At 47.4% G+C, this 12,672-nt stretch overlaps 1 protein-coding gene across 1 annotated transcript in view; it reads right to left on the bottom strand.

Annotated features, from left to right (window-relative positions):
* XYLT2 (xylosyltransferase 2) overlaps positions 1-12,672 on the bottom strand; it is a gene marked incomplete in the record, with an annotated part of 56,883 nt that overhangs the window by 25,200 nt on the left and 19,011 nt on the right. Inside the window, 2 exon segments of the mRNA XM_027767348.1 lie at positions 190-381; positions 454-570. Of these exon segments, the coding sequence (XP_027623149.1) occupies positions 190-381; positions 454-570 (309 nt within the window).

Here is a 12,672-nt window from a genome sequence, read left to right as displayed (position 1 = left end):
GGGGCCCGCGGGCTCGGAGTGCCGCGCCCCGCAGGCTAGGGGCGGAGCCTGGGCCGGGAGAGCCTCCAGCCTAGGCCGCAGCCGGCGCTGCTGCTCTCGGCCCTCCGCGCTCACCTCCTGGGCTGGGTCTGCAGCCGGGGCAGCGCCTCCCCGGTTCCTGGCAGCACTCTCTAGCCCACGTGTGCTCACCTCCTCCCGGACCAAACGCACTATACCGGCGTGCGAAGGGTCTGCGTTCCGACGGAGCGTAGAAGAACCGAGCCCCAGCGGGTAAATCTCCGCTCCCGGGGCACAGGGAGCTCCCAGGAAGAGCGAGTTGTGAGAACTGGTGAACGCGCCCGCCACAGGCCACAGATCCCTGTTAACCCCTGGCGGCCGAACCTACGGGGAAAGTATGTCTTTGATCGGGCCTCAAGGCCCTCCGTAATGCTCCCCTTTGCTCTCCGCACTTACCCTTAACACTCCCAGGCCTCTGCTAGACTCGTGGTTCCCGAACTCCAGCCTGAGTGCTTCGGAGTCACCTGGAGGATCTGATAAAACACTGCTAGTCCTTGCCTCGGCAGTTTCTGCCTTGGTGGGTGGGGAGTGGGGCCTGAGGGTTAGCACTTCAGCAAGTCCCCAGGTAATCCTGATGTGCCCATCTGGTATACGCTGGTCCCTCTGCCAGGTCCTAGTGTAATAGCTGTCCTCCCCCTCCCCTCCTTCCCGTCAAGGCATCCTCTCCTGGGCCTCCGCAGCCCAGTGCTGGAGAGCACTGAGCGCACAGCTGGAGCTGCTTCCTCCGGGGGGTCATGCCTTCTCCACCTCGGAATCCTTAGCTCCCCATCGGAGCCCCAGCAACGCTCAAGAAGTGTTGGCGACCGCCAGAGCAAGTAGAGCCCCACTTCTAACCAGCCGACCCTAACTTTTTGAGAGCCCAATAAGTGAAAGCACCACATTGGACGTCTAAACACCTGGCAGGTTCAGAGAGGGCAGGGGAGAAGAGGGGAAATCGTGCCCCTCAAAGCAAGGCGAATCCCCTCTTGGAACACCAAGCACTGTGCGAAGGGCGTTAAAAAAAAAAAAAAAAGGCAAAACCAAGATAGAAGATTTAAAAGGGAAGACTAAGAAGTGCTACAGAAAGGCTTGGAAAGATAAATGGCTTTAAAAAAAAAGTTTAGAAGTTTGAAGGCAGTGATAAAGGGGTTTGGAAGTTGCCGGATTAGCACGGTGAGGGAATTCTAAATTGCAATGCTACCGGAGATGCAGTGATTTGACTGCACTTAAATAAAACCTCCTTTAATCATCTCCTGCCGCTTTGGCATTTGTAATCATTCCATTCCTCGGCGGCGTTAGTTAAGTGGGAGAATTGTAAACAATGTTTCAGATGACAGTTGGGCTACTTAAGAGGACCTACACTTCAAGGATTTTGGAAAACATCAATTGACATGCCAGCAATTGATATGTTAATTAAATATCGATCTGATGTGCTCATTAAACCAGGTCCCTTAGGGGCCTCTACCTGCCAATACTTTCCCCCCAACAATGAAAATAGCTTTATTTTCTACTGATTATATAAATAATACATACTCATATAACATTTAAACATTAAAAAAAAAAAAAAAGGAAGTCACCTGCAGTACCACCTTTAACATTTTGGCGACTGTGTTCTCATCTCTTTGTATATTCATGATTTTGCATAGTAGGGGTCATATCACACATGGTTTGTAAATATAGAAACTTACTTTAAAATATTTATTTCTCAGGAAATAGTGTAATGGCTACATCGTTGGACTCCCACATAGGCGACTGCAATTGAGTCCCAGACCCAGTGACTTAAACACACTGGGCACATGTAGCGTGCCCAGAATCCTGAAAGGAGAATGAAGGAGAAGGGATCGTGGTGTGGCCATCTCCCTCAGGGGGGTAATTTCTTGCTTTGTGTCTCTCTGTCTCTCTCAGGTGAGTGCACGTGCCCTATAGCAAAAATCTCTCTTAAAAAAACAAATTATGGGGAACCAGCAGTTAGCGTAATGGCTATGTCGCTGGACTCCCACATAGTCGACCGCGGTTCGTGTCCCGGACCCGGTGGCTTAAAACTCACGCCGGGCGCGTGTGCGTGCGTGCCCAAGATCCCCAGAGGAGAATGGAGGAGAAGGGATTGTGGCGTGGCCATCCCCCCTGGGGGGTGATTTCTCGCTTTCTGTCTCTATGTCTCTCTCTGTCTGGCGAGCGCACGCGCCCTACAGTGAAAATCTCTCATTATGGGACCAGCAGATGGTGTAATGGTTACATCGCTGGATTCCCATGTAGTCGACTGCAGTTTGAGTCCCAGACCTGGTGGCTTAAACTCATGCGGGGCGCATGTGCGTGCATGCCCAAGATCCCAAGAGAAGAATGGAGCTTTCTGTCCCTCTGTCTCTCCCATGAATGCACACACCCTAGAGCAAAAAAATCTCTCTAAATAAATAAATAACGTTTTATTTCTCTTTCCCCTGCCTATTAACAGCCTGGCTTGGTTGCTAGCCTCCTCCCACCTGTCTCCATGACCATTCACACACATGCGTGCCCACTTTTCTGTTTGTTTCTGGAGGGAGTCATTATACCTAATTTTTTTAAATTTGGGGAGTGTTATTATATTTAAAAACTTAAATTGTATTACATATACTTTTCTGCATTTTACTTTTTTCCCTTAGCCATAAATATACAGCAAAAGTTCCCCTAAATTGGATGGGACAGGTCACAGTTTTGTTTTTGTAAAGAACAGCAGCCTGCTGGCATGCAGTGCCTCATTTGGATGTGTCTCCTACAGGGGACCTGGAGAGCTCGTTTGGAGGGTCTAAAAGGGGCTCACAGCTACTTGTATACCCTTGGCTGAAGACTGGTCCTCTCCTGGGGATGGCCATCCTCTCTGACTGAGTGCTCAGTGCAGCTTCCCGGGGGCGGGGGGAAGCACACGGAGCGGTGAGAGAGGAAGGGGACACCCACCTAGCCAGCCAGATCAGCTGGATCAATCCCGGCAATCAATGGGGTGACAGATGTCGCAGCCAGATCGCCCTCACATTCTAAGTTATTCTTTTTAATGACTGCATAATATTCCACTGCTTTATTATTTTTTTAAAGTGTTTTTTTGGGGGAGAGAGGTTTTTGCTATAGGGTGTGTGCACTCGCCAGAGAGACAGAGAGACAGAAAGTGAGAAATCACCCCCCAGGGGGGATGGCCATGCCACAATCCTTTCTCCTCCATTCTCTTCTCAGGATATTGGGCACATATGCACACGCGCCCGACGTGTTTAAGCCACTGGGTCCAAGACTCAAACCACAGTCGACTACATGGGAGTTCAGCAACATAGCCATTGTGCTAACTGCTGGTCCCTTGAAGCTTATTTTTAAAACTTGTGGTAAAGAGCAGATGTGTTTACACAAGAGCTAGAGAGAGAGAGAGAGAGAACCCTTTACCCCACTGGTGCCTGTCACACCACAATATTTTTCCCCCAGTTCTTTGGCCTGTCCAAATTTTGGGCACATGTGTGTACCTGGCATATTTTTAAGCCACTAGGCTGGTACTTGAACCCTGGTAGGCCATGTGGGATCTGTTTTCCTCTGTGCAATGCTTAACTGCTGTGCTATGGGCCTGCTAAAGTTTTCATTTTTATAGATATTGCCAGATTGCTTTCCCAAAATGCTGCGATAATTCACATTTCCAGCACTAATATATGAGAGTATTGTTTTCCTCCATCCCTTCCCACAGCAGGGGTTATTCTGTTTTGAATATTTGTTCATCTGTTAGGTGAGAAGTGACCTCATCTTTTTTCAATTAGCAACTCTCTGCTGGGCAGTGTCCGTTAATTGGTTTATTGACTATTTGGTTGGCTTTTTCCAGAATTGCCTCTTCGTATTCTCCACAAAGAATTGACTACTATTCCATTGTTTGGTTTTATTCTTACCAATTTTAAGAATTTTATTTAAAAGTTAAGATTTCTCTCCATTCTCTCAATTTATCGTTGCACTCTGATTTTTTTTTTTTCACTTTGACTTTTTAAGGCCCTGCTAACTATTGTTTTATTTTTTTGGGGGGGGAGAGTTTGTTTTTTTTTTTTTTGAGAGGTTTTTGCTATAGGGTGTGTGTGCTCGCCAGACAGACAGAGAGAGACATAGAGACAGAAAGCGAGAAATCACCCCCCGGGGGGGATGGCCATGCCGCAATCCCTTCTCCTCCATTCTCCTCTTGGGATCTTGGGCACGCACGCACACGCACCCAGAGTGAGTTTAAGCCACCGGGTCCGGGACTCGAACCACAGTTGACTACATGGGAGTTCAGCAACATAGCCATTACACCAACCGCTGCTCCCAGGGGAGAGGTTTTCACTATAGGGCGCGTGCACTCACCAGACAGACAGAGAGAGAGACATGGGACGAAAAGCAAGAAATCCCCCCCCAGGGGAGATGGTCACGCCGCAATCCCTTCTCCTCCATTTTCCTCTCAGGATCCTGGGCACGCACGCACATGCACCCGGCATGAGTTTTAAGCCACCAGGTCCGGGACACGAACCACGGTTGACTACGCGGGAGTCCAGTGACATAGCCATTACGCTAACTGCTGGTTCCCCTAACTGTTGTTGTTGTTGAGACTGAGCCTTGCTAGGTGGTGGTCCTCCCGCCTCAGCCTCCCATGGCTGGGACTACCGTTCTGCCCTCCCTAGCTGAGCCGTCCTAAAACGTTGAGCTTGTTTCAATCAAGCACGTTCCCCTGTTTTCCATGGCATCTCAGTTTCTCTTTGGGTTTTGGTTCTGTAGTCCTTGATGATGTATGCAGTCCCATGTTTCACATATTTTCTACCATAATTTTTATTTTGCGTTTTTAAAAAAGAATGATTGATTCATTTCATTCCACTTATTTCCTTATTCTTTTTTTTTTTTTTTCTTTCTTTTTGGCTAGAGAGAGACAGGAGGTGAGGGGAGTGAGAAAGCAAGCTGCCAGGTCTGGGGCTCTAACTGTGATCTGCCACGTGGGAGCCCAACACCTTGACCATCTCACCACCTGCCGGCCCCTGTTTTGCATTTTTTACCTTTAACTCCTGAGTCAACCTGGAATTGGTTTTTGTGTGTGGTATATGAGATGGGATGCGGGAGTCTGTATCTAGCATGTATTCCCAGTCACTCTATCAGTATCTATTTACATTCTGCTGCTTTAAAAACGTTTGCCAGAGGGTGTGTGCACTCGTGGGAGGAGGTGAGGAAGTGCCTCCCGGAGGGAATGATCATGCCACAGCTCCTGCTTCTCCATCTGAGATCTGGGGCATGCACGCACAGGTGCTCATGTGTTTTTCAAGCCGCATGGTCCGAGACTCAACTACATGGATGGCCCTGTGGGATCCAGCCTCCTTAGCCACCAAGCCATTGGCTGGCCCAATTGTTTTTTTAAGGAATTATTTTATTACCTTTATTTATTTATTTATTTTAATTTGACCAGAGAGGAACAGGGTGAGAGAGAGAGAAGGAGGGAAAGTGAGAAAGTAAGTCACCAGGTCTAGGACTCGAACTGTGGTCAGCCATGTGGGAGTCCAGCACCCCTAACCATCACGCCACCTGCTGGCCCCCTAATATCACTTTTTTTTAATAATTATTTATTTTTATTTATTCATTTATTCGTTTTAATTTGACCAGAGAGAACAGAGAGAGAAAGAGACAAAGTGAAAAAGCAAGCCACCAGATCCAGGACTCAAACCATGGTTGGCCATGTGGGAGTGTCCAGCATCTTAACCACCACGCCACCTGCTGGTCCCTTTTGTTCTTAAGAATTATTTTATTTAGCTTTATTTATTTATTTACTTATTTTTAAAATTTGACCAGAGAGGAATAGCGAGAGAAAGAGAGATGAAGTGAGAAAACAAGCCACCATGTTTGGGACTTGAACCGTTGTTTGCCATGTGGGAGTCCATTGCCCCTTAACCACCACGCCAGCTGCAGGCCCTATATAAAATGTGAGGTTCATTGTCCCCCTTTGTCTTCTCTTTTCTGCATGTTCGCCTTTAACTTCCATCATGTTTTTTTTTTTTTTTTTTGGAGAGATTTTCACTGTAGGGCGCGTGCGCTCGCCAGACAGACAGAGAGAGACAGAGAGACAGAAAGCGAGAAATCACCCCCCAGGGGGGATGGTCATGCCACAATCCCTTCTCCTCCATTCTCCTCTCGGGATCTTGGGCACGCACGCACACGCGCCCGGCATGAGTTTTAAGCCACCGGGTCCGGGACACGAACCGCGGTCGACTACGTGGGAGTCCAGCAACATAGCCATTACGCTAACTGCTGGCTTCCACTTCTAGGATGTTTTTTGTTTTTATCTTTATTGTAGGAAGTCTTAAAAATGCAAAATGGCTCATCAGCAAATCAGCCTGGAAAAGCGTTCTTTGGTTTTTGGTAGGTTGCTTGTACGACACATCCTTTCTAACGTGAAGGAACTATCCTTACAGTGTTGGTTTGCAGAGATATTTTATGAGGCGTAGATGCTGACTGTTTCAAATGTGTTTTCAGCAGTTAGAGTCCACGCTTGGCTCAGCCCCAGACAGCAGGCCCCTGCAGTACAGCCTGAAGCCTGTGCCTCCCAGCGTCTCCCTAGGCTCTGTCGTGGGGCCTTTATCTGCTTTCTGCTTCTCTGGCCTGTTCCTTCAGATTGACACCTCCGTAAGCTGTCTGCTGGACTCAGCCTGACTTCAGCCTTCCATACTACCTCGTGGGGCACTCTGTCAACAGCCCACACCCAGTTCAGCCCTGGATCCCTGGGTCCCTGTTTGTCAAGAAGTTCCGACATCTATTGAAAGGATCACATTGGCTTTAAAAAAAAATTTTTTTTTAAAGATTTATTTAATATTTTTTTTTTATTCATTTATTTTAATTTACCAGAGAGAGACACCAGAGAGAGAGAGGGAGAAAAGTGAGAAAGCAAGCATCATGTCTGGGACTAGAACCCTGGTTGGCCATGTGAGAATGTCTAGCACCTTAACCACCATGCCACCTGCTGGCCCCACACTGGCTTTTCTAATGTGATCTATTGAGATAATTATCTAAAAAATCATTTCTGGGGCTAGCCTGTGAACTGGTAATTGGGGTGGCTAGGTCCCACATGACTAACTGTGTGGTTTGAGTCCTGGACTCATCAGCTTGAAAAAAGCATGGGGGTACATGTGTATATGTGTGCGTGTGCTCAGAATCCCGAAAGGAGAGCACGAGGGAGCGGAACAGATTATGGTGTGACCATGCCCCATGGGGGGTGCTTTCTAGCTGTCTCTCTCTCTTTCCTGAGACACACCCTGTAGCAGAATTTAAAATAATCGTAATAATTTCCACATATTAGAACATTTTTGCATCCCTAGAGTAAATGTCGTTGGATCTTAGTAGATTTTTTATTTAGGTTGTAATATAAATTGAGTTAGATTTACTGGTTTTATTTTGTTGGCTTACTTTGTTTATTTCTTTCATGAGTGAAAGAAACAAAGATATACATGACAGGATCCTGATCCTGGGAGCCACCCCAGCGTCGGCCAGCCCCAGATCACGGGCAGGTATGTGCTGGGCTCACTCAGGGAGGACCCTAAATGTGACCATGCAACTTTTTTTTTTTTTGGAGAGGTTTTCGCTATAGGGCGCATGCGCTCGCCAGACAAACAGAGAGAGACATAGAGACAGAAAGCGATAAATCACCCCCCAGAGGGGATGGTCACGCCGCAATCCCTTCTCCTCCATTCTCCTCTCAGGATCTTGGGCACGCACACACACGCGCCCGGCGTGAGTTTTAAGCCACTGGGTCCAGGACGCGAACCGCGGTCGACTACGTGGGAGTCCAGCGACATAGCCATTATGCTAACTGCTGGTTCCCGCAACTTTTTTTAAAAATAGATTTTTGGTATAGGGCACATGAGCTTGCCAGGGAGACAGAGAGATAGAGAGACAGAAAGCAAGAAATCACCACCCCAGGGCATGGCCATGCCGCAGTCCTTTCTCCTCCATTCTCCTCTCAGGACTTTGGGCACATATGCACATGTACTCAGTATGAGTTTTAAGCCTTCAGGTCTGGGACTCAAACCGTGGTCAGCCAGGTGGGAGTCCAGCACCCGAACCATCACACCACCTACTGGCCCTAACCCTGGAACTTTTCCACATGGGTCAGCCTTATAGAACATCAGGTCTTAGAGCTGGCTACCATCTGGTCCCGTGGATTTATGAGTATTTTATTTAGAATTTTTATATCTCTGTGTGTTTATAATGGAGGTATATCAGAGACTGCAAATTGGCGACTTATGGGACTTGCTTATTTGCCACATAGGGCTTTTTTGTTTGTTTGTTTGTTTTAATTTGTTGGAGGGTACCATGAGTTTGCCAGAAGTGAGAGACAGAGAGAGTGAGGGGAAGTGAGAAAGCACCCCCATGGGGAGGGTCACACCACAGTCCTCGCTCCATCTCTCCCTCCTTTTGGGAATTTTGGGCTCACCCTAACAAGCACCAGGTGTGTTTTTCAAGGAGCCAGATCTGGAACTCGAACCGTGCAGTTGTCCATTTGTCCAGGCTACTGTCTGGCCCTCTGCACAGGGTTTTGAAGCATTTGAATTCAAATTCCTGAAGAAAGGTTTGCACTCACCAGTGAGCACACCACAGCTCTCTCCTTCCCCTGCTATTTCCCTTGTAGTCAACCATGCCCCTGTGTGTTACTTTCTGAAAACCCTTGTAGCATGCGCTCACCAGAGAGAGACTGAGACAGAGAGAGAGGGAAAGTGAGAACGCAAGCTGCCAGGTCTAGGACTTGAACCTCAGTTGACCGTGTGCGAGTTCAGCGCCTTCACCACCACCCACCCACTGGCCCCCTTTTCTCACTTTTTTATCTTTGGTAAATTTGGAAGTCAGAGTTATATCAGTTTACAACCCAGATTAAGGAGCAGTCTTGCTTTATTCTGCTTTTGAAATAATTTATATAACAGTAGACATTGTTATTCCACAAGCATTTGAGAAGCCTGGCCAGCAAAAGCCTCTCACCCAGGAGCCCTTTAGAGAACTAATTCTTTGGTAACCTATTTTTTCCTCTCTTGGCTATTGGTCTATTCAGAATTTTTGGGTCAGCATTGTACATTTTTGTTTTGTTTTGCTTTTGGAGAAAAATGGAAATACTCTGCTAGGTCTCTCTTATTTTTTTTTTCACAGTTATTCTGTTTATATTATATGTCAACAATATGAATTATTTCAAAATGAAATGGTCACGTCTCTTTCACCTTTGTATTTAATTAGCAGAGAGCCCATATGCAGTATTAGCTTCCGCTTTGGTTCCCTGAACTGTCTGAAGAGCCTGTAGAGGGGCTAGCAGATGGGATAATGATTACATTACTGGACTCTCACATGGCCAGCCACAGTTCGAGTCCTGGACTCGACGGCTTGAAACATGCTGAGCATGTGTGCACTCAGGCCCAAAACCCAAGAGGAGAATGGAGGAGAAGGGACTGCAGTGTGACCATCCCCCTGGGGGGTGATTTTTTTTTACTTTCTGTTTCTCTGTCCCTCTGGCAAGCTCACGTGCCTTATAGCAAAAATACCCCTAAAGAAAAAAAGCCTGTGATAGGCAGGTGCAGTTCACAAAGGGAGTATAAACTGGACTTCCGCCGCCAAGCAGAAGAGCACTTGAGGTGGGAACATTTTGTCCCTGCAAATCCTCTTCCTGCCACAGGGGGTCGCTCTCAAAGGCTGGTCCATAAATAGATATTGCCCAGATGGGCTTTCCTTGGTCTGGTAGGCCGATCCCTGATCAGCCAGATGAAAAGTCTGTTACTTGGGCTCCCAGGGTTACAGTCTCAGGGCTCAGCTCCTGGACCTCCCTGACAATATCAGCTAGTATGTTTCCACTCTGAGAAGTGGAAACAGTTTCTCCAAGTGATATAGACATTAAGTTCATGCTGTGACACACCCTCTATGCGCACTGCATAATGAGAAAGTTCGCAAAGACATCAATAAGACACGGATAGGTTAAAAGGTGGGCAAAGCATCTCAGTGGACAAGAGGAGAACTAACCGGAAAGCAGAAGGGTGAGGAGGACCAAAGCCAGGGGCCTGTGGGAAGTGGGAACCGAAATGCTGCACAGGAAGTAGAGGATAGATCGGCCTCTGTGGCTGAGCTGGGGACTGAGCAAGGCTGCCTCACTTGTGAAAGGAGGTGAAAACCATGCGGCTGACGAGCTCTCAGGGACTGTAGCTAAAACTGGACCTCTGGAGGCAACAGCAGAACCAGCTTCACCACCAAGAGCTGGGTCAAGCCATCTTCTGACTCTGTGACTGCGTCTGGTGGTCCCCAATACCAGTGAAGAGCAGGAGTTCTCAACTGCCATCACAAGACTAAGGCACGTGACACAAGCTCAAAACTAAATCTACCAACTGAGGAAAAAAGAAAAAAAAAAGTGAAAATGTGGCCAGCAGGTGGCATAGCGGTGGTGAAGGCGCCAGACCCCCTCCCCCCATGTGGTGAACCACGTTTCAAATCCCAGACCCAGTGGCTTGAAACACCAGGTGTGTGTGCGTGTGTGCCCAAAATCCTAAGAGGAGAATGGAGGAGAAAAGATAGCAGTGTAGCCATCCCCCCCGAGGAATGATTTCTCGTTCCCCCTTCCCTCTCTCTCTGTGTCCTTTGTCTCTCTCTGGTGAGCACACAAGCCCTATAGCAAAAAAATAAAACACAAACAGCCACTTGATGTTTATGACGTTCTGTAGACGCACATAACTTACTCAGCCACTGCTAGTCATGCAGGCGCTGCCTATAAAGTGCAGGAGCCCTTCGCTGGTGTGGCGTGCTGTACCGTGCCTTTATTTGCGTATAATAGATCCTCAAGCGTGAGATGGTATTTACGTTTCAATTTTAAAAGATATTGCCACAAGATTGCAAAACTGGTGCTAGTCATTCACATTCATCTGTGAATGCATGAAGGTGCTCCTTCTGCTAGACCTCTAAGCGGGGAATCGGGCTGGATTTGATCTCTTCAGTTTTTCCATCTGATTTTTCCCTAGTATCCTGGCATACATCTGCAAGTGATTTATTCAAGAGGAGTGCTCAGGAGGGGTGATCTCTTAAACACCTTTTACACCTGAGGTCTCTTTGTTGCCTTCATACATGAATGACAACATGGTATTTTCTTTAGATTTAAAAAAAAAAAATCAGTATCTTTCAAACTGCAGGTCATAGTCCTCTCAGGGTAATGGATTATGAATAAATTTTTTAAAAAATATAGAATGAGGGAACAGCAGATGGTCTAATGGTTACATGGCTGGACTCCCACATAGTCGACCGTGGGTCAAGTCCTGAACCTGGGAACTTAAAACTCATACCAGGCACGTGTGCGTGCATGCCCAAAATCCCAAGAAGAGAATGGAGGAGAAGGGATTGCGTGTGGCCATCCGCCAGGGAATGATTTCTCACTTTCTGTCTATCTTTCTGGTGAGCACATGTGCCCGATAGCAAATATTTCTCTCTAAAAAAATGTAAAATGATATAGCCAAGGGTAGTTGGGGACCAGCAGATGGCATAGTGGTTACGTTGCTGGACTCCCATGTAGTCGACCGCAGTTCAAGTCCTAGACCTGGCAGTTTAAAACTTATGCTGGGTGTGTGTGCATGCGTGCCCAAGATCCCGAGAAGAGGAGGGAGGAGGAGGGATTGTAGCGTGGCTAATCCTTCTGGGGGGTGATTTTTTGCTTTCCGTCTCTCTGGCTAGTGCACACGCCCTATAGCAAACAATCTCTCTAAAAATAAAAAAAGAGGGAACCAGCAGTTAGTGTAATGGCTATGTCGCTGGACTCCCACGTAGTCAACAGCGGTTCACGTCCTGGACCCGGTGGCTTAAAACTCACGCCGGGGGCGTGTGCGTGCGTGCCCAAGATCCCGAGAAGAGAATGGAGGAGAAGGGATTGCGGCGTGACCATCCCCTCTGGGGAGTGATTTCTCGCTTTCTGTCTCTATATCTCTCTCTGTCTGTCTGGCGAGCGCATGCGCCCTATAGCAAAAAAAATTTAAAAAATAAAAAAAGAATAGAAAATATTGGATGCAGTAAAGGTAATTATTACATCATGAATGTCTGAAGATCAGTAAGAGGGATATTGAAATTTCTTTTTATGTCTTTTATCTTATTTGCATGTGTGTATTTGTACACGCATACGTACCTACCTACCTATATATACACACATGTATGTATCACCACAAGGTAGAATGTATTTTTAATTAGTTGACATAGAAAGAAGTTGAGGGCTGGGCCCATTAGCATAGTGGTTAAGAGAGCTGGATCCTACATGGGCTTCCACAATTCAGTCCTGTCCCCTGTGGTTTGAAAATCACGCCTGGTGTGTGTGTGCACCAACTCCCAAGAGGAAGGAGATGAGTGCGTGTGAGCTCTGGGGAGCACATGTGGCCTTTAGCAGTTAAAGAGGAAGAAAGGAGTTGAGTTTGTTTGTTTGTTTTTAAAAAAATCTGGACATTTTGGGCCAGCAGATGGTGTAGCAGTTACGTCATTGGACTCCCACATGGCTAGCCATGGTTCGAGTCCTGGACCTGGTGGCCTGAAACTCATGTTGGGCGTTGTGTGCATGTCCAAGATCCCGGAGGAGAATGGAGGAGAAGGGGTTGCAGTGTGGCCACCCCCCCGGAGAGATGGTTTCTCACTTTCTCTTACTCT

This window comes from Tupaia chinensis, unplaced genomic scaffold (genome assembly GCF_000334495.1).
Source record: "Tupaia chinensis unplaced genomic scaffold, TupChi_1.0 Scaffold144171_2, whole genome shotgun sequence".
Classification (NCBI taxonomy): Eukaryota; Metazoa; Chordata; class Mammalia; order Scandentia; family Tupaiidae; genus Tupaia; species Tupaia belangeri.
This window is presented reverse-complemented; position numbering and strand designations above follow the sequence as displayed.